The sequence below is a fragment of the Nicotiana attenuata genome, unplaced genomic scaffold, assembly GCF_001879085.1.
Source record: "Nicotiana attenuata strain UT unplaced genomic scaffold, NIATTr2, whole genome shotgun sequence".
Lineage (NCBI taxonomy): Eukaryota > Viridiplantae > Streptophyta > Magnoliopsida > Solanales > Solanaceae > Nicotiana > Nicotiana attenuata.
Window position 1 is genome coordinate 881,259 of NW_017670307.1, and position 22,704 is coordinate 903,962.

Sequence of the window (22,704 nt, forward strand, 5' to 3'; positions counted from 1 at the left end):
TCGGGGTGGTCATTTAGGTCGTCAGGGCTAGCAGTCTCAGCAGCCAAGGGCTTGTTACACTTGTGGTGATCCGGGTCACATTGCCAAATTTTGCCCTCGAGCATCGAGCAGCTCTTAGCACCAGGGTTCTCGTGCCATGGTACAGGCACCAGGTGTTCCACAGCCCGCCCAACCAGCTAGAGGTAGGGGTAGAGGTGCTAGAGGTGGAGGTAGAGGTACTAGAGGTGGAGCTTAGGCCGCTAGAGGTGGAGGCCAGCCAGCAGCAGGCTGACCCAGACATATGGTTCAGGGTGGTGGGGCCCAGCCCCGATATTATGCTCTTCAGGCTAGGCCCGAGGCTGAGGCTTCAAATACAGTTATTACAGGTATGGTTCTGGTTTGTGATAGAGATGCTTCAGTGTTATTTGATCCAGGGTCTACGTATTCGTATGTGTCATATTATTTTGCACCTTACCTGGTCATGCCTAGTGATTCATTGTGTGTTCCTATTTATGTGTCTACCCCGGTGGGTGATTCTATTATGGTCGATCGAGTCCATCGTTCTTGTATTGTGGTAATTGGGGGTCTTGAGACTCGTGTAGACTTGTTGCTTTTAGACATGGTTGACTTTGATATTATATTGGGGATGGACTGGTTATCACCTTACCACGCTATCTTGGACTGTCATGCCAAGACTGTGACCTTAGCTTTACCGGGTATGCCTCGTTTAGAGTGGAGAGGGACTCCTGGTCATTCTACCCATAGTATCATCTCGTATGTGAAGGCTCGGCGTATAGTCGAGAAGGGGTGTTTGGCCTATTTGGCATATGTTCGTGATTCTAGTGCTGAGGTCCCTTCTATTGATTCTGTACCCGTTGTTCGTGAGTTTCCTGATGTTTTCCCTTCAGACCTGTCGGGTATGATTCTGTACCCGTTGTTCGTGAGTTTCCTGATGTTTTCCCTTCAGACCTGTCAGGTATGCCACCCGACAGGGATATTGACTTTTGCATTGATTTGGCTCCGGGCACTCAGCCTATTTCTATCCCGCCGTATCGTATGGCCCCGCCTGAGTTGAAAGAATTAAAAGAACAGTTGCAAGACTTGCTTGAGAAGGGTTTCATTAGACCAGTGTTTCGCCTTGGGGTGCGCCGGTATTGTTTGTCAAGAAGAAGGATGGGTCAATGAGAATGTGTATTGATTACCGGCAATTGAACAAGGTAACGATCAAGAATAAGTATCCGCTGCCGAGGATTTATGATTTGTTCGATCATCTTCAGGGTGCCAAGGTATTTTTAAAGATTGACTTGCAATCTGGCTACCATCAGTTGAGGATTAAGGCATCCGATGTCCCTAAGACAGCTTTCCACACTCGGTACGGGCATTATGAGTTCTTGGTTATGTCATTCGGGTTGACAAATGCCCCAGCAGCTTTTATGGATTTGATGAACCGAATGTTCAGGCCTTATTTGGACTTGTTCGTGATAGTCTTCATTGATGATATATTGATATACTCCCGCAGCCAGGAGGAGCACGAGCAGCACCTTAGAGTGGTTCTTCAGACTCTGAGGGATAGTCAGTTATATGCAAAGTTCTCGAAGTGTGAGTTCTGGTTGAGTTCAGTTGTATTTCTAGGTCATGTTGTGTCAGTAGAGGGTATTCAGGTTGATCCGAAGAAGATTGAGGCAGTCAAGAACTGGCCTAGACCAGCATCAGCTATAGAGATTCGGAGTTTCTTATGGTTGGCAGGCTACTATCGTCGGTTCGTGGAGGGGTTTTCATCTATTGCAGCCCCGATGACCAGGTTGGCCCAAAATGGTGCCCAGTTCAGATGGTCGGAGGAGTGTTAGACGAGCTTTCAGAAGCTCAAGACAGCTCTGACTACGGCACTAGTGTTGGTTTTGCTCACAGGTTCAGGGCCTTATATAGTTTATTGCGATGCTTCTCGTATTTGGCTTGGTGCAGTGTTGATGCAGGATGGCAGGGTCATTGCCTATGTTTTGCGGCAGTTGAAGATTCACTAGAAGAACTATCCGGTTCATGATTTGGAGTTGGACGCCATAGTTCACGCATTGAAGATTTGAGGCATTATCTGTATGGCGTGGCATGTGAGGTGTTCACGGATCATAAGAGTCTTCAGTATTTGTTCAAGAAAAAGGAGTTGAATTTGAGGCAGAGGAGATGGTTGGAGTTGTTAAAGTATTATGATATCACCATTTTATATCATCCGGGAAAGGCCAATGTGGTGGCCGATACTTTGAGTAGGAAGTCAGCCATGGGCAGTCTTGCTTATATTTCGGTCGGTGAGAGACCGCTTGCTTTGGATGTTCAGGCTTTAGCCAATCAGTTCGTGAGATTGGATGTTTCTTAGCCCAGTCGTGTGTTAGCTTGCACGGTCGCTCGTTCTTCATTATTGGAGCGTATCCGTGATTGGCAGTATGATGATCCCCATTTGTGTGTCCTTAGAGACACGGTGCAACGCGGAGGCGCCAGGCAGGTTACCTTAGATGATGATGGAGATTTGAGATTGCAGGGTCGAGTATGTGTGCCTAATGTGGATGGGCTTCGAGAGTTGATTTTGGAGGAGGCCCATAGCTCCCGATACTCTATTCATCCGGACGCTGCGAAGATGTTTCAGGATTTGCGGCAGCATTACTGGTGGCGTAGAATGAAGAAGGATATCATTGAATATGTGGCTCGGTGTTTGAATTGCCAGCAGGTTAAGTACGAGCATCAGAGACCTGGTGGTTTATTTCAGAAGATTGAGCTTCCCGAGTGGAAGTGGGAGCGAATCACTATGGACTTCGTTACTGGACTCCCGCAAACTCGGAAGAAGTTCGACGCAGTATGGGTCATTGTTGATAGGCTGATCAAGTCAGCATATTTCATTCCTGTGGCAGTCTCCTATTCTTCTGAGAGGTTGGCTGAGATCTATATTCGGGAGATTGTTCGCCTTCATGGTGTGCCCATATCTATCATTTTGGACCGGGGTACGCAGTTTACCTCGCATTTTTGGAGAGCAGTTCAGCGAGAGTTGCGTACACGGGTTGAGTTGAGCACAACATTTCATCCCCAGACGGACGGGCAGTATGAGCGGACTACTCAGATTTTGGAGGATATGCTCCGAGCTTGTGTCATTGACTTTGGAGGCTCATGGGATCAGTTTTTGCCTTTAGCAGAGTTTGCCTACAACAACAGCTACCAGTCGAGTATCCAGATGGCTCCTTATGAGGCTTTATATGGTAGGCGGTGTAGGTCTCCGGTTGGATGGTTTGAGCCGGGAGAGGCTCGGTTGTTGGGTATAGATCTGGTTCAGGAGGCCTTAGACAAGGTCAGGATCATTTAGGATAGGCTTCGTACAGCTCAGTCCAGGCAGAAGAGTATGCGGACCGCAAGGTTCGAGATGTGGCTTTTATGGTTGGTGAGCGGGCATTGCTTCGAGCGTCGCCTATGAAGGGCGTGATGAGATTTGGGAAGAAGGGCAAGCTTAGCCCTAGGTTCATCGGCACATTTGAGATTCTTGATAGAGTGGGAGAGGTGGCTTATACACTTGCATTTCCCCCGAGCTTATCAGCCGTGCATCCAGCGTTTCATGTGTCCATGCTTCGGAAGTATCACGGCGATCCATCCCACGTGTTAGATTTCAGCACTGTCCAGATGGACAAGGACTTATCTTATGAGGAGGAGCCAGTAGCTATTCTAGGCCGGCAGGTTCGTCAGTTGAGGTCGAAGAGTTTTCCTTCTGTTCGTGTTCAGTGGAGAGGTCAGCCTGCTGAGGCATCGACCTGGGAGTCCGAGTCCGATATGCGGATCCGTTATCCCCATCTTTTTCCCGACTCAGGTACTTCCTTCTTATGTCAGCTCGAGGACGAACAGTTGTTTTAGAGGTGGAGAATGTGATGACCCAAATGGTCATCACTTGTTTTAAATTAAATTCTATGACTCTGAGGCCTTGAAAACCTCATTTAGAGTCACCTCGATTTGCTTGCACAGTCCGGGCGCGTAGCCGGAAAGCTTAAATATAAAAATCTATAAAAATGCTAAGTTTTGATTATAAAATGAGTAAATTTGAGTTCGGTCAATATTTTGGGTAAACGGACTCGGACCCGTGATCCGACGGTCCCGAAGGGTCTGTAGAAAAATATGGGACTTGGGCATATGCCCAGAATCGAATTCCGAGGTCCGAAGCCCGAGAAATGAATTTTTAAGTGAATTATTTTCTGAAAATGGTTAAGGAAATCTGAAATGGAATCTGATTAGAAAGCGATGGTATCAGGCCCGTATTTTGGTTCCGGTGCCCGGTACAGGTCTTATATGTGGTTTAAGTCATTCTTGTAAAATTTGGCTAAAGACGGATGGTGTTTGACGTGATTCAGACTTGAATTGCTAAAGTTGATGTTTAAGAAGTTTGAGAAAAATGCTTTGAATTTGAGGTTCAATTTGTTGATAATGATGTTATTTTGGCAATTTGATCGCACGGATAAGTCCGTATGATGTTTTTGAGTTAGTATGTGTGTTTGTTTAGGAGCCCCGAATGCTCGGGTGTGTTTCGGATGTGATTCGGGAAGTTTTGACCTTAGGAAAAATTGCAGAAAATCTGCAACAGGTGCCCAGGCCTATTGTTCTTCGCGATCGCGTAGTCACTCTCGCGATCGTGTAAGGTAAATGGGGATAGGTGTATTTTTGTCTATCGCGGACGCGGAGCCTTGGGGGATTGCTCATCGCGAACGCGACCTGTGTGATGCGAACGCGTAAGGTAATTGGGGAGGTCTCACCATTTGTGCATCGCGAACGCGACCTTTGGTCCGCGAACGCGAGGTATCGAGAAGCTAAAGCTTTGCGAACGCAAGCCCGTCTACGTGAGCGCGAAGGCTGCCCAGCCTGACCCATCGCGAAAGCGAAGTGCCCATCGCGAACGCGAAGGGTAATTTTGCCCAGTTATTTTAAAGTCCCAAAACAGAACCCATTACGGGATTTTCATAAAATTTCATAAACCCTTTTTTCTCCAAAGCTCCTAGGCAATTTTTGAAGCACTTCTTCACCAAAGTTTCTTGGGTAAGTAATATTTAACTTGTTTCCTTCATTTTCCATTAACACCCACTAGAATTTTAGGCCTAAAACATGTAATTATGGGTAGGAAATTAGGGATTTGGGTAGAACTAGGACTTTTTGATTAATGGTGATTTAGACCTCGTTTTGGGGTCGAATTTTGAAAATAATTATATATTTGGGCTCGTGGGTGAATGGGAGATTTGATTTTTGTCAGAACCTCGTGTTTTGACCTAGCAGGCCCGGGGTCGATATTTGGGTTTTTGGGAAGAATGATTAAAAGCTATAATTAAACATTGGAATTGGATTGTTTAGCATTTATTGATGTTATTAAGTCAATTGTGTATAGATTCGATTGGGTTGGAGCCGAATTTGAAAGGAAAAGCGGTGTTTGAGGCTTGAGTTAGCCGTGGAAGTTCGAGGTAAGTGTTTGGTCTAACCATAGCTTGAGGGATTAGGAGTCGAGTCCTATTTGCTACGTGATTTTTTTTGAGTACGACGTATAAGCATGGAGACGAGTATCTATACGTTGGTGTCTAGCATGACCGTGAGTCTTATAATGTGATTTTCAAGATTTCGTTGAATAATCTATGCCATAGAAGTGATTTTATTTGTTGTGGAAAGTTAAGGAAGTAATTGTGACTTTTGAACATCGAGGAGCAATGGCTTAAGTTATATTACAAATTTGTGAAAGTAAGTGAGTTGATTGAACCCTTTGGAGCATTGGCTCAAGTGATAAAGCGAGTTGTGAAGTAAAAGTGAAAAGAGGAAGAGTTATTAAATTGTTCTCTTGCTAAGATATTATTGCTTATTTGGTTATTTCCCTTGCCGGGATGTTGATATTGTTGATGTTGTTCCCTTGCCGGAATTTAATTGTTTAATTGTGGCTCCATTGCCGGGACTTCTAGTATAATCTTGTTTATTCCCTCGCCTCATTGTTGTGATTGTTGTTTGGGTGAGGAAGAGTGATAAAGCACGAAGGGTAATGCCGTGCATTGTTGTTTTGTGAGGAAAGAGTATAAAGCACGAAGGGTGATGCCGTGCATGATTGAGAGGAAAGAGTATAAAGCACGAAGGGTGATGCCGTGGCACACGATGTACCATTTCGTGCCGATTCTATTGATTATATGGTGAGGAAAGAGAGTAAAAGCACGAAGGGTGATGCCGTGAGCATGTTGATGATATTTGTTTTGGTGAGGACGAGAGTAAAAGCACGAAGGTTGATGTAGTGCATTTATTGCTTTTGATTCCTTATTGGTATCCGAGTTATGTTGCTTCTTTCCTTGCTTGATGCCTTCTATTCAGAACTGTTATCTCCCCCACAGCATGATTCCTCTTCCCACATTGACTGGTTATTTCTGTATTTTCTTTTCCGCTGTATATATTTAAACTGCACATGTTTATTTGGTAGTCTGGTCCTAGCCTCGTCACTACCTCGCCGAGGTTAGGCTGGACACTTACCAGCACATGGGGTCGGTTGTGCTGATACTACACTCTGCACTATGTGCAAATCGAGAAGCATCTTTCGGACAGTAGTTGGAGGGCTTTCCTTCAGTCCACTCGGAGACCCAAGGTAGACCTGCAGGCGTCCGCAGGCCCTGGCGTTTCCCTCTATCTCTATTCCCTGTTTCATTTTCTTTTGTTCAGAAACAGTTTATTGTATTTTCTTCAGACCTTGTATGTAGTGACTCTTAGACAGTCTGTGACACTGTGACACCGGGTTTTGGTTATTTGAGGTTTAAAAGTTGTAATAGACGTAGTCTTAAGATATATAATTGTTGACTTCCGCTGTTTTATTTAAAAATTCCGCTGTTATCATATTATTGCCTGGTATTTGTTAAAAAGAAGAAATATGATAGTGTAGCAAGTAGTTAAGGTTGTCTTGCCTAGCTCCCATTAGTAGGCTCCATCACGACTCCCGAGGGTGAAAATCCGGGTCGTGACACCCATCTAGCACAACATCCAAGTTAGGGCGAAAACGACATCGTTCGCATTTGGCGGGGAATTGATCTTTTACACATTCTGGTGCAATTGCCTCTTTTTAGTCTGCTCATTCACTGACAGCCTTCCCAAGCACCCCAAGGAAAATTGGTCGCGAATTTGGTCAAATTTTTTCACTTTTCTTTGTTTCCGAATCTCGAAAGTCACAAAAAATCTGATGAATTTCATTGGAAAAAATTGTTGTTGAAGATTTCTAGAGTTGGATTTGCGAACCACTGTAAACCCTCAACTTTAAATTAAATTGAAGAAGCAGCTTGTAAGCATCTCTTTGGTCGAAAATGTACCTAAGGCCGGTGTTATTTCGTGCTTATTCTTCTTCGAAGAAGTAATTTTGCATACAACTTGACTGCCTATATGCATGCCCATTGTGCATAGAGCATTTCTCGTTTTTTTTGTGGAAGTATTTACTATGAAATGCTTGGCTTTATACTACTTTACCCCTTACCTGAGCCTTTCTTTGCCTCTGGTAATAGCTACTTACTTCATGATCTTTCTATTTGCTCTTTATTTTATGCTATTTTAAATTTTTTGAGTTTCTTGACAGTGAAATTCTGCATACTACTTTATTTAGTGGTTTCAATCAGACTTATATAGTTGGTCTAGCTTTTTATTTCATAATGTTTTAACTTTTTTTTTATTTATTTTATAAAGACGTTGATGGTTTCTTTCTCTGTGCTATGAAGAACTCTGTGAATTGAATATTCCCCTTTTCGTCATTAACAAGATAACTTGTAAAAACTCGGTAGTTTCACTTGGGGATTGTTTAATATGTAATTGGAAAATTAAACTTCAAAAATTATAGTGCTTTCCATTTTTGTCTAGCATAAGAATTATAAAAATAAAAATTGTTTAACCACAAAAAAAAAATTATAATAATTTGTCGCCTAATATCTACTCTCAGGCTCCTGTTTTCCACATTCTCTTAGAGTAGTCTGGCTCAAATTTAAAAATGTTGTGGGTTGACAAGTACCGCCCCAAAACCCTAGACAAAGTTATTGTCCACGAGGATGTTGCTCAAAATCTTCAAAATCTGGTAAAGCTTCTTTTATTTGTAGTATACACCTTTGTGAATTCTCGAATTATTCACTGTTTGTGACCCTTTTCTTTATGCTTACTATTAGGTGTCAGCGGGAGATTATCCTCATCTTCTCTTTTATGGCCCTTCCGGGTCAGGGAAGAAAACACTGATTATGGCACTTCTGAGGTAGATTTTTGGTTCAAGTGCCGATAAGGTAACTCCGTCTCTTTTCAGTTGATTTCTTTTATGTGTTTTCTTTGCTAAAATATAAAATTTGCTGCTAAATTGATCTCTAATGTAATATGGTTTCCATTGGTGGGACAACTGATGCAGGTTAAGGTTGAGAACAAGATTTGGAAAGTTGATGTAAGCTTTTCCTTGAATTTCTTTTTTCAGGGTGCAAGTATGTTAATGTGAATTCTGTGTATAGCTGTATTATTCTTAGTTCTGTACATATATCAAAATATTTAGATCATAGGTTTCCTAACTAGTTACGTGACAATTAATGTTGCTGTCTGTTACTGTGTTGCTTTCATTCTATGTGACGACCTAAAGGGTCATCACCTGCTTTTAATCAAATTCTATACTTCCAAGGCCTTGAAAACCTCATATAAAGTCGCCTCGATTTGCGTGCGCAGTCCGAACGCGTAGCCGGAAAGCTTAAATATGAAATTCTGTGAGAGATGCTAAGTTTTAATGTTGAAATGAATAAATTTGACTTTGGTCAATATTTTGGGCAAACGGACCCGGTCCCGTGATTTGACAGTCCCGGAGGGTCCGTAGGAAAATATGGAACGTGGGCGTATGCCCGAAATTGAATTCCGAGGTCCCAAGCCCGAGAAATGAATTTTAAAGGAAATTGTTTTCTGAAATTGTTTTAGGAAACTTGAAATGAAATTTGATTAGAATATGGTGGTATTGGGCCCGTATTTTGGTTCCGGCACTTGGTACAGGTCTTATATATGATTTAAGACATTTCTGTAAAATTTGGTGAAAAACGGATGTCGTTTGACGTCATTCGGACCTAAGTTGCTAAAGTTGATGTTTTATGAAGTTTGAGAAAAATTCTTTGATTTTGAGGTTTAATTCGTCGTTATTGAGGTTATTTTGGTGATTGGATCGCACGGATAAGTCCGTATGATATTTTTAGACTTGTGTGCATGTTTGGTTTGGAGCCCCGAGGGCTCGGGCGAGTTTCAGGTAGGCTTCCGGATGTTTTTAACTTATAAAAAAAACTGCTGTCATAACAGTTTTTGGTGCACAGGTGCTCCACGGTGTTTCTTCAAAAAAAAAATCACAGAATCCAACTTGGGCAGCAGCCATTTTTTTCATATTTTCGAACTAAAAAGACCTAGAGGCGATTTTCTTCATACAGGTTCATGCCCAAAGTGTTGGTAAACAATTCTAAACTCTTCTCTTTCGATTAACCAATGTTTTTCATCACTTTTCAATCAAAAATCAAGAATTTTCATGGCAAAAATTAGGGATTTGGTAGAATTAGGGCTTTTTGATTAATTGCGATTTAGACCTCGTTTTGGGGTCGGATTTCAAAACAAATTATATATTCGGGCTTGTAGGTGAATGGGTGATCGGATTTTAGTCCGAACCTCGTGTTTTGACCAAGCGGGCCCATGGTCGATTTTTGGGATTTTGGGAAGAATGTTCGGAAAGCTATAATTAGGCGTTGGAATTGGATTGTTTAGCATTTATTGATGTTATTAAGTCAATTATGTATAGATTCGATTGGGTTGGAGCCAAATTCGAGAGGAAAAGCGGTAATTGAGGATTGAATTGGCCGTGGAAGTTTGAGGAAAGTGTTCGGTCTAACCTTAGCTTGAGGGATTAGGAATTGAGTCATATTTGCTACTTGCTACTTGTTGAGTACGACGTATAGGCATGGTGACGAGTATCTATACGTTGGTGTCGAGCATGATCGTGAGTTTAAAATTGAAAGTTGTGTTCTTAAATGACATTCTGAATGCTTTAATTAATGATCTTCTATATTGAGCAAGGATTTGTTTTATCCTAGTAGATCTTATTTATGATTGAGCATTGTCATTAATTGAGCTGAATACAAGTTAAGTTAAGATTGGTTATAGCTGATTCTCCCTTGCCGGGATGACCGTTCGATATTGTTGTTCCCTTGCCGGAAAATTATTATATTGCTTTTGTTCCCTTGCCGGGAAGTTATTATAATGCTTATGATTCCCTTGCCGGGATTTCTTGTAATTGTGTGATGAACTGTAAAAGGGAGCGTGTAGTACGCCTACCACAAGATATGATGAAATGGGAGCGGGTGGTACGCCTACCACAAGATATGATGAAAATGGGAGCGGGTGGTACGCCTACCACAAGATATAATGAAATGGGAGCGGGTGGTACGCCTACTACAAGATATGAGAAATGGGATCGGGTTGCACGTCTGCAACAAGATGAAACTGAAAGTGAAAATTGCCTTTATTTCTCTTTATCCGTGTTAGCAGTAAAAATTGTAGTTTCCTTGTTGTTCTTTGATATTCCGTTTTTATCTCCTACCCCCGAAGTATGTTCCCCTTCCCCAGCTTTATTTGCTTATTACCTGTTTACTTTTTCGCCATGTATTATATAACTGCATAGGTTTATTTGGAGTCTTGTCCTAGCCTCGTCACTACCTCGCCGGGGTTAGGCCAGACACTTACCAGCACATGGGGTTGGTTGTACTGATACTACACTCTGCACTATGTGCAGATCCCCCAGCAGTGTTTGGGCAGCAACATTAGTTTGGGAGCCAGCCTTCAGTCCACGAGTTCCCGAGGTAGTACTGCAGGCGTACGCAGGCCCGGCATCTCTTCTATCTAATTTGATGCTCTGTTTCCTCTTGTATCCGAGACACACTTTATTTCTTTTGTTTCAAACACTTCTATGTAGCACTCTTAGATAGTCTGTGTGTGTTGGGACACCAGGTGCTGGGTAGAGACTGTATCAGTTTTCTAGACGTTTGTTTCTATATTTAATTAAGACTTCCTCTAATTTTATTTTCCGCTGTTCGTAAAATGCTTATTTATTTCTAGTTTAACTGGTTAAAGACGATTTAATACGAAAAAGGTTAATGGTTTCAAAGCTCATGGCTTGCCTAGCTTTCACGAGTAGGCACCATCACGGCTCCCGAGGGTAGAAATTCCGGGTCGTGACAAGTTGGTATCAGAGCTCTAGGTTACATAGGTGTTACAACTCACGGACAAGCTCAGTAGAGTCTGTGGGATTGGTACGGAGACGTCTGGATTTATCCCCCAGAGGCTACAGAGTTAGAAAATTTCACATTTCTTCTTTCCTATTGTGCGGATTTGTTTCTCAATGCTAATTGGATTTCTACTCTGTTCTTTCGCAGATGGCGAGAACACGCGCTTCATCATCTACCGCTCAGCAGCCCGAGCCCCCAGCAGTAGCTTCCACGAAGGGCAGAGGGTGAGGTCGAGGCAGTGCTAGAGGCTGAGGTAGGGGCAGAGCTCAGCCCCGAGCAACAGCACCAGTGGCAGAGCCTCAGGTTGATTTTGAGGAGGAGGTTCCGACCCTAGTAGTTCTGGTGGGCCCAGCTCAAGTCCCAAAGGGGTTCATTGCCACCCCAGTTCTTCAGGACGCTCTGGTCCTATTGGTGGGCCTCATGGAGAGTGTCACCCGAGCAGGTTTGCTTCCTGTAGCACCAGCCACTTCTCAGGTTGGAGGAGGGGCTCAGACTCCTGCTACACGTACTCCGGAGCAGGTAGCTCCCTAGATTCAGACTCCAGCGGTTTACCCAGTTGGAGCAGTTCAGCCGGGTGTAGTGGCTCAGACCGGCGATGGAGCAACGATGTTTGCTGATGCTTTGTGGAGGCTGGATAGGTTCACCAAGCTCTTCACTACTACTTTCAGCGGTGCTTCTTCTGAGGATCCCCAGGATTTCCTATATAGCTACCACGAGGTTCTCAGTAACATGTGCATTGTTGAGACTAATGGGGTCGATTTTGCTGCATTTCGCTTGTCTGGATCCGGCAAGACTTGGTGGGGGGATTATTGCTTAGCCAGGCCAGCCGGATCGCCATCTTTGACTTGGGAGCAGTTTACAGTGTTGTTTCTGGAGACGTTTCTCCCCGTTACTCAGAGAGAGTCCTATCGGAAGCAATTTGAGCGCCTCCAGCAGGGTTTCATGACGGTCACCCAGTATGAGACCAGGTTCATCGACTTAGCTCTCCATGCTCTTGTCATACTTCCTACCGAGAGAGAGAGGGTGAAGAGGTTTATCGACGGTCTTATTCAGCCGATTCGTCTTCAGATGGCCAAGGAGGCAAGGAGTGAGATCACTTTTCAGGAGGCGGCCAATGTGGCCCGCAGAGTTGAGATGGTTCTGTCACAGGGAGGTGGTCATGGGTCGGATAAGAGGCCCCATCATTCAGGCAGATTCAGTGGTACCTCGTCTGGAGGTAGAGATTCATATGGTAGAGGCCATCCTCCTAGGCCCTTTCAGTCAGCTTTTCAGGTTTCTCACGGTGCTTCAGGTAGCCGTGTCCTCAGATGCAGTATCCCGATCATCAGTCCTTCAGTGCACCACCAGCACCTATAAGTGCACCACCGCTTTAGATTTTCCAGGGCCGTTAGCTGAGGGATTGTTTTACTTGTGGCGACACAAGGCACATTGCCAGGTATTGCCCTCGAGCTTCAAGCAGTTCTCAGCATCAAGGTTCTCGTGTTATGTTACATGCACCAGGATGTTCCATAGCCCGACCAGCCAGCTAGAGGTGGGGGTAGAGGTGCTAGAGGTAGAGGTAGAGGTCCTAGAGGTGGAGCTCAGGCCACCATAGGTGGAGGCCAGCCAGCAGTAGGCCGTCCTAGAGATTAGGTTCAGGGTGGTGGGGCCCAGCCCTGATGTTATGCTCTCCCAGCCAGGCCCGAGGTTGAGGCTTCAGATGTAGTGATTACAGGTATGGTTCTGGTTTGCGATAGAGATGCTTCAGTGTTATTTGATCCAGGTTCTACCTATTCGTATGCGTCATCTTATTTTGCACCGTACTTGGTCATGCCTAGTGATTCGTTGGGTATTCCTGTTTATGTGTCTACACCGGTGGGTGATTCTATTGTGGTAGATCGAGTCCATCGCTCTTGTGTAGTGGTGATTGGGGTCTTGAGACTCGCGTGGATTTATTGCTTTTAGACATGGTTGACTTCAATGTTATATTGGGGATGGACTGGTTATCACCTTACTAAGCTATCTTGGACTGTCATGCCAAGGCTGTGACCTTAGCCTTACCGGGTATGCCTCATTTGGAGTAGAGAGGGACTCCTAGTCATTCTATCCGTAGCGTTATCTCTTATGTGAAGGCTCGGCGTATGGTCGAGAAGGGGTGCTTGGCCTATTTGGCTTATGTTCGTGATTCCAGTACTGAGGTTCCCTCTATTGATTTTGTGCCCATGGTTCGTGAGTTTCTGAGGTTTTCCCTTCAGACCTGCCGGGGATGCCACCCGACAGGGACATTAATTTCTGCATTGATTTGGCTCTCGGCACTCAGCCCATTTCTATCCCGCCGTATCGCATGGCCCCGCCAGAGTTGAAAGAGTTGAAGGAGCAGTTGTAAGACTTGCTTAAGAAAGGTTTCATTAGACCCAGCATTTCGCCTTGGGGTGCGCCGGTGTTGTTTGTTAAGAAAAAAGATGGTTCGATGAGAATGTGCATTGATTAGCGGCAGTTGAATAAGGTCACAATCAAGAATAAGTATCCACTGCTGAGGATTGATGATTTCGACCAGCTTTAGGGTGCCAAGGTATTTTCAAAGATTGACTTGAGATCTGGCTACCATCAGTTGAGGATTAGGGCATCCGATGTCCCTAAGACAGCCTTCCGCACTCGGTACGGGCATTATGAGTTCTTGGTTATGTCATTTGGGATGACAAATGCTCCAGCAACTTTTATGGATTTGATGAACCAAGTGTTCAGGCCTTATTTGGACTCATTCGTGATAGTTTTCATTGATGATATTTTGATATATTCCCGCAGTCAGGAAGAGCAAAAGCAGCATCTCGGAGTGGTTCTCAGACCCTGAAGGATAGTCAGTTATATGCTAAGTTCTCGAAGTGTGAGTTCTGGTTGAGTTCAGTTGCATTTCTGGGTCATGTTGTATCAGCAGAGGGTATTCAGGTTGACCCGAAGAAGATTGAGGCAGTCAAGAACTAGCCTAGACCAGCATCAGCTACAGAGATTCGGAGTTTCTTGGGGTTGGCAGGCTACTATCGTCGGTTCGTGGAGGGGTTCTCACCTATTGCAGCTCCGATGACCAGGTTGACCCAGAAGGGTACCCAGTTCATATGGTCGGACGAGTGTGAGGCGAGCTTTCAGAGGCTCAAGACAGCCCTGACTACGGCACCGGTGTTAGTTTTGCCCACAGGTTCAGGGCCTTACACCATTTATTGTGATGCTTCCCGTGTTGGGCTTGGTGCAGTGTTGATGCAGGTTGGCAAGGTCATTGCCTATGCTTCGAGGCAGTTGAATATTCATAAGAAGAACTATCCGGTGCATGATTTAGAGTTGGCAGCCATTGTTTACGCATTGAAGATTTGGAGGCATTATCTGTATGGCGTGGCATGTGAGGTGTTCACTGATCACAAGAGTCTTCAGTATTTGTTTAAGCAAAAGGAGTTGAATTTGAGGCAGAGGAGGTGGTTGGAGATGTTGAAAGATTATGATATCACTATCTTATATCACCCGGGAAAGGCCAATGTGGTGGCCGATGCTTTGAGTAGAAAGTCAGCCAGTATGGGCAGTCTTGCTTATATTTCGGTCGGTGAGAGACCGCTTGCTTTGGATGTTCAGGCTTTGGCCAATCGATTTGTGAGGTTGGATATTTTTGAGCCTAGTCTTGTGTTAGCTTACACGATCGCTCATTCTTCGTTATTGGAGCGTATCCGTGATCGGCAGTTTGATGATCCCCATTTGTGTGTCCTTAGAGATACGGTACAGCGTGGAGGTGCTGGGCAGGTTACCTTAGATGCCGATGGAGTTTTGAGATTGCAGGGTCGAGTTTGTGTGCCTAATGTGGATGGGCTTCGAGAGTTGATTTTAGAGGAGGCCCACAGCTCCAGGTACTCTATTCATCCGGGCGCCGCGAAGATGTATTAGGATTTGTGGCAGCATTATTGGTGGCGTAGAATGAAGAAGGATATTGTTGCATATGTGGCGCGATGTTTGAATTGTCAGCAGGTTAAGTATGAGCATCAAAGGCCTGGTAGATTGTTTCAGAGGATTGAGATTCCTGAGTGGAAGTGGGAGCGGATCACTATGGACTTCGTTGTTGGACTACCGTAGACTCGGAGGAAGTTCGACGCAGTTTGGGTCATTGTTGATAGGCTGACCAAGTCATCGCATTTCATTCCTGTGGCAGTCTCCTATTCATCTGAGAGGTTAGCTGAGATCTATATCCGGGAGATTGTTCATCTTCATGGTGTGCCTGTATCTATCATTTAAGACCGAGGTACGCAGTTTACCTCGCACTTCTGGCGAGCAGTTTAGCGAGAGTTGGGCACCCAGGTTGAGTTGAGTACAATATTTCATCCTCAGACGGACGAGCAGTCCGAGCGGACTATTCAAATTTTGGAGGATATGCTCCGAGCCTGTGTCATTGACTTTGGAGGTTCGTGGGATCAGTTCTTGCCTTTAGCAGAGTTTGCCTACAACAACAGCTACCAGTCGAGTATCCAGATGGCTCTTTATGAGGCTTTCTATGATAGGCGGTATCGATCTCTGGTTGGATGGTTTGAGCCGGGAGAGGCTCGGTTGTTGGTACGGATCTGGTTCAGGAGGCCTTGGACAAGGTCAGGATAATTTAGGATAGGCTTCGTACAGCTCACTCCAGGCAAAAGAGTTATGCAGACCGCAAGGTTCGAGATGTGGCTTCTATGGTTGATGAGCGGGTATTGCTCCGAGTGTCGCCTATGAAGGGCGTGATGAGATTTGGGAAGAAGGGCAAGCTTAGCCCTAGGTTCATTGGTCCATTTGAGATTCTTGATCGAGTGGGAGAGGTGGCTTATAGACTTGCATTGCCGCCGAGATTATCATCCGTGCATCCAGTTTTTCATGTGTCCATGCTCCGAAAATATCACGACGATCCATCCCACGTGTTAGATTTCAGCACTGTCCAATTGGACAAGGACTTGTCTTATGAGGAGGAGCCGGTGGCTATTCTAGATCGGCAGGTTCGTCAGTTGAGGTCGAAGAGTTTTCCTTCTGTTCGTGTTTAGTGGAGAGGTCAGCCTCCTGAGGCATCAACCTGGGAGCCCGAGTCCGATATGCGGAGCCGTTATCCTCATTTTTTCCCCGACTCAGGTACTTCCTTCTTCTGTCCGTTCGAGGACGAACGATTGTTTTAGAGGTGGAGAATGTATCACCTGATTTTAATCAAATTCTGTGCTTCCGAGGCCTTGAAAACCTCATTTAGAATTGCCTCGATTTGCGTGTGCAGTTCGGGCGCATAGCCGGAAAGCTTAAATATGAAATTCTATGAAAGATGCTAATTTTTGATGTTAAAATGAACAATTTGACTTTGGTCAACATTTTGGGCAAACGGACCCAGACCCATGATTTGACGGTCCCGGAGGGTCCGTAGGAAAATATGGGACATGGGCGTATGCCCGGAATCGAATTCGAGGTCCCAAGCCCGAGAAATAAATTTTTAAAGGAAATTATATTTCGAAATTGTTTAAGGAAATTTGAAATGAAATTTGATTAGAACATGGTGGTATCGGGTCCGTATTTTGGTTCTGGCTCCCGATACAGGTCTTTTATATGATTTAAGACATTTCTGTAAAATTTGGTGAAAAACGGATGTCGTTTGACGTGATTCGGACCTAAATTGCTAAAGTTGATGTTTTATGAAGTTTAAGAAAAGTTCTTTGATTTTGAGGTTTAATTCGTCGTTATTGAGGTTATTTTGGCGATTGGATCGCACGGATAAATCCGTATGATGTTTTTAGACTTGTGTGCATGTTTGGTTTGGAGCCCCGAGGGCTCGGGCGAGTTTCGGGTAGGCTTCGGGATGTTTTTAACTTATAAAAAAAACTGTTGTCATAACAATTTTTGGTGCACTGGTGCTCCACGCTGTTTCTTCAAAAAAAAATCACAGAATCCAACTCGGGAAGCAGCCATTTTTTCATATTTTCGAACTAAAAAGACCTAGAAGCGATTTTCTTCACACAGGTTCATACCCAAAGTGTTGGTAAACAATTCTAAACTCTTCTCTTTCGATTACCCAATGTTTTTCATTACTTTTCAATCGAAAATCAAGAATTTTCATGGCAAAAATTAGGGATTTGGGTAGAATTAGGGCTTTTTGATTAATTGTAATTTAGACCTCGTTTTGCGGTCGAATTTCAAAACAAATTATATATTCGGGCTCGTAGGTGAATGAGTGATCGGGTTTTGGTCTGAACCTCGTATTTTGACCAAGCGGGCCCGGGGTCGATTTTTTGGGTTTTTGGGAAGAATGTTTGGAAAGCTATAATTAGGCATTGGAATTGGATTGTTTAGCATTTATTGATGTTATTAAGTCAATTATGTATAGATTCGATTGGGTTTGAGCCAAATTCGAGAGGAAAAGCGGTAATTGAGGATTGAATTGGCCGTGGAAGTTTGAGGTAAGTGTTCGGTCTAACCTTAGCTTGAGGGATTAGGAATTGAGTCATATTTGCTACTTGCTACTTGTTGAGTACGACGTATAGGCATGGTGACGAGTATCTATACGTTGGTGTCGAGCATGATCGTGAGTTTAAAATTGAAAGTTGTGTTCTTAAATGACATTCTGAATGCTTTAATTAATGATCTTCTATATTAAGCAAAGATTTGTTTTATCCTAGTAGATCTGATTTATGATTGAGCATTGTCATTAATTGAGCTTTGTACAAGCTAAGTTAAGATTGGTTATAGCTGATTCTCCCTTGCCGGGATGACTGTTCGATATTGTTGTTCCCTTGCCGGAAAATTATTATATTGCTTTTGTTCCCTTGCCGGGAAGTTATTATAATGCTTATGATTCCCTTGCCGGGATTTCTTGTAATTGTCTGATGAACTGTAAAAGGGAGCGGGTGGTACGCCTACCACAAGATATGATGAAATGGGAGCGCGTGGTACGCCTACCACAAGATATAATGAAACGGGAGCGGGTGGTACGCCTACCACAGGATATGAGAAATGGGATCGGGTTGCACGCCTGCAACGAGATATGTACTGACAGTGAAATCTGCTTTTATTTCCCTTATCCGTGTTAGAGTTATATTATTGATGTTTTATTTTCTTGAAATACTATAATATCTGCTATCCCCGAAGTATGTTCCCCTCCCCTTTAAAATGTTTGTTCTTGTTATTTTCCCGTTGTATATATATATATATATATATATATATATATATATATAACTGTACAGGTTTATGTGGTAGTCGTGTCNGTTTATTTAATTAAGTCAATATAAAATACTTATCTCTACTTGGTCCGTTCAATACATACAAAATGCACTAGCACAAGAAGTTGGAATTAAACCATTCTCATAATCAAGATAACTTATATTTAATATTGTGCTACAATCATTCCTGATGGTTTTTCCAATTCCATCATTAGATTGTGAACTCAAACTTTATACTTATAAGAACCGATGATTTAATCTTCCATGTATAAGCTAAACTCTATACACTAAATCATCTACTATATAAGCAAATGACACAGACTAATATATGATCTATTTAAAACTTTATAAAAATTGAATGAACAATTATATCATAATAAATACTATATCTAAACCAAATTCATGGTTAATAGTATATATCCCAACACCAAATTTATCCGAATATTAAAGTTATGGATCACCCAACTAATGCCAAAAAATTTCAGAATTGAGTTTAAAAAGAAATTTTCCATTCAAAGAACTTGAGTAGTTCTTGAATCACCAAAATAAATAAATCATTCTTCTTGTTCTTCAAGATGGGTGTAGGACACAAAATTAACTTTATTAGCACAAATCTGCTTAGTAGCACACGAGTCTAACACCCAATCTCTTGCATTAGCCATAAGATTCACTTGACAAATGACCACAACAATTATGTCATTCGCTCAGTCAAATTCATTTTTGACTTTGCAGGATTATCATTTATATCGAATCCTCTTCTACATTGAAAAATATATGATGGCTTAGTGTGCCCCCCAAGATAATTATTATTTCCAATAAATTTTGATCTCAAAAATAATTAACTCATAGTTATATGAAGAAAAATCAGTCATTATTTAACATTCACCCAAATGATCAAGAGATAAGCAAAGTTTGTTTTTAGATCATAAAGTACTTCCACCAAAATGCAATATACTTTGGCTCTCCAATATACATACTGTCGCCACAAGAATCACAAATTTCGTAAGGCTCTTATTGACATTAAAAAAATTATTTCAGCAAGGCAAGGGCGGAAAAAGTAATCGACAATGATATCATATATGAGTTCTTTTAATTTAGAATCACTCAAAAGTTCACTTATGATCTCTAGCAATATAAGTAAACTATAAAATATTGATGCGTTATAAAATTAAATTTTACCACTGCTCAAAACAAATAACATATTGCCTTTTTGTAATTTTAAGAGAGGAAATTCAAAACATTCAAGATAAAGAGAACTACAAAAGTGTCTCTTATAAGACTAACGAAATAACGTACATTTTCTTTTACAATACATAATGCACATACATAATAACACGCTACAAATACATTACAAAAATTAACGCATAGCCCGAAATACTAATAAAATTAAAGGAGATTATATTTATCATCTTAAGACAAAAATTTATGTGCCAATTAAAATTCTCACGAGAATAAGCATAAAGAATAAATGTTGAAGAGGTATATATTAGTTGAATTATGCATACCTGATACTTAGATATAACGTTACGCAAAAACATATCAAGTGGAAGATATCACCATATGTCTTTAAAGTCCATCAGAATTCCATAAGTAGTATTCTTCATAAGAACAAAGTGAAATATCCTTAAGAATGTTGTAAATCTTACGGAAAATACTTCATCATGAAACCTGTAGGGAATTCTTCGAAGCTTGAGGCGTATCAAAGACATTGTCCTTAAGGATATTTTACCCGGTTTGGTTGTATCCCCAAGGATTCAACAAGCCCTTCTAGTATAAAACTAGGAGCATAAACTAACAAAAATTTATTCAGCTTGGTAGAAAATCAAGCAGGAGGAAGGAGAGTATTTTCTGTATATTTAGTATCTGGCACAAAGAATGTGTATAGGTGAAGGAAATCAAAATGTTATAATGGGTGAGTAATGGTCCAACAATTAAAAATATGGAATAATGACCCATTATTGCATGAAATAATAAAGACACTAATGTTAATAGAATGAATCTAGACACTTTCACAAAATATGATTCTAGACACTTCCTTTTGAGATACCTTATTCACTATTTTTCTAACAGTGTTTAGAAAAGAAACATTAAGCAAAATACCATAACTTATTAAGTGATGTTACATGCAACAATGAGAAAAGTAATGTTGTGCAGAATTATGATGGTCAAGGTATTAGCAAAATAGCACGAGGTCCATCAATATAATGTCAAGCAAACTTGAAATGGCCTACAACACAATAAGGGTATCAATCTCAGACAAGAACTAGTGAATTATATTTGATTAGCCATATGAGCATAAAATGTCATGAAACTTATTCTTTCAAAGAGTAGTATTTATTGGTCGCGTGAAACATGATTGGCAATGTACAAAAGGGGAGATTCTATTTCGTAATCTATTGCAATATGTTATTTTAGTTATATGATATGTTTTCGAGAGAGATAAATAAAAAAAATGATGAAATCCTAGATCTAATCTGAGCTGCTAAGCTGAGAATGAAGGAGAAGCAGCTACACGCTAATGGAGAAGAAAGAGTTCCTTCATTTTCTGTTATTTTCTATTACAGACAACGTACACTAACCGTGTATATATACAAACAACAAGTTAGCTACTAATACACCTACTTAACAAACTAAACCTTCCACTAACTTAGCTTAGCTGGCATCCAGCTGTACATTCCACTAACTATACACCTAATATTTCAACACCCTCCCTCAAGCTGATGGTTGAAACAGGTCTTTCAACTTCAGCTTGGACAGTAGATAGTCGTGATGTACTTTCCCAATACTCTTTGTCAGTAAATCAGCTTGTTGCTCCTTGGTAGGAGCATGATGAGTCTTGATCAGTCCTTGCATATTTTTTTCCCTCACAAAGTGACAATCGATATCAATATGCTTGGTTTTTTCATGGAATATAGAATTAGCTTCAATCTGAATTGCAGTTTGCTGTCACAATGTAAGTTTATAGGTAGGGGCAGCTCAATTCCAATTGTGAAAATAGTCCTGTAAGCCAAGTTAACTCTGCAACTGTTGATGCCATACTCCTAAATTCTGCTTCTGCTGAGCTTCTGGCAATTGTCTCCTGCTTTTTTGACTTCCAGGATATTAAAGCATCACCAAAATTGACTACATATCCTGTAACAAATCTTCTAGTTTGCAAATATCCACTCCAGCCTGAGTCACAATAGGCTTCAAGTCTTCCTAAGCCTTTTAAGGGCATCAACAGACCAAGACTTGGAGCAGTCTTGATGTATCTAACTACTCTTAAAGCAGCATCCATATGAGATTGCTTAAGTTTATGCATAAACTGGCTGAGCACCTGCACTACATATGAGATATCAATTCTAGTCATAGTGAGATATAAAAGTCTACCAATCAGTTTTTGATAAGGTCCAGCATTCTCTAGCTCTTTGTCCTCTACATTAGCTTCACTAGATTAGTCTTTGTTCATGAAACTGTCAAACTCAACAGAACTAAGCTTTGAACTGGTCCCCAAGGGTGTACTAGCAGGTTTGGTACCACCAAGTCCTGACTCTACAATCAGCTCCAAAGCATACTTTCTTTGAGTCATAACTATCCCTTTCTTTGATCTAGAAAAAACTTAAGTTCCCCTAGCTAGGTCCTTCATTTTGATCTTCAACTTCAAGTCATTTCTAGTCTGCATGCTTAGACTAGGACTACTTCATGTGACCAACAGGTCATCCATATACACCAGCACTATCACCAAATCTGTCTCCACCTTTTTTGTAAATAATGAATAGTCAAAGTGACTTTAAGTGAAGCCAAGTTGTGTCAAAGCATCTGTAAGTTTTTTGTTCCACTGTCTAAGGGCTTGTTTAAGTCCATATAAAGACTTGTGAAGTTTGCAAGCCATCTGTTTCCCTCCTTGGTTGGCAAACCCAAGAGGAACCTCCATGTAGACTTCCTCAAGTAATTCCCCATGTAGGAACGCATTATGGACATCCATCTAATATGTACCACTGCTTGGCAGCAGCAATGGCTAGAACAGATCTCATTGTGACCATTTTGGCCACAAGAGAGAATGTTTCAATGTAATAAACACTCTTCTGTTGACTATACCCCTTGGCAACAAGCCTGGCCTTATACCTCTCAACTGCACCTGTAAAGGTGTATTTAACTTTAAACACCCACTTGCAGCCAATTGGTACCTTCCCCGAAGGTAAAGGAATTATACTCCAGGTGATGTTCTCTTCTAGAGCTGAGATTTCACTCATCATGGAAGCTATCTACTTGGGATCCTTGACTGCTTC

General features: G+C 42.1%; 1 protein-coding gene across 1 annotated transcript; it reads right to left on the bottom strand.

Annotated features, from left to right (window-relative positions):
- Nucleotides 1-21,148: 21,148 nt before the first annotated feature.
- On the bottom strand, nucleotides 21,149-22,004 carry LOC109237570 (uncharacterized mitochondrial protein AtMg00810-like). Its single transcript, XM_019403891.1, has 3 exons — nucleotides 21,890-22,004; nucleotides 21,462-21,757; nucleotides 21,149-21,379 (listed from the first exon to the last, which is right to left on the bottom strand). The coding sequence occupies exons 1-3, from the start codon at nucleotides 22,002-22,004 to the stop codon at nucleotides 21,149-21,151; spliced, it is 642 nt and encodes a 213-aa protein (XP_019259436.1).
- Between the last annotated feature and the right edge of the window lie 700 nt (nucleotides 22,005-22,704).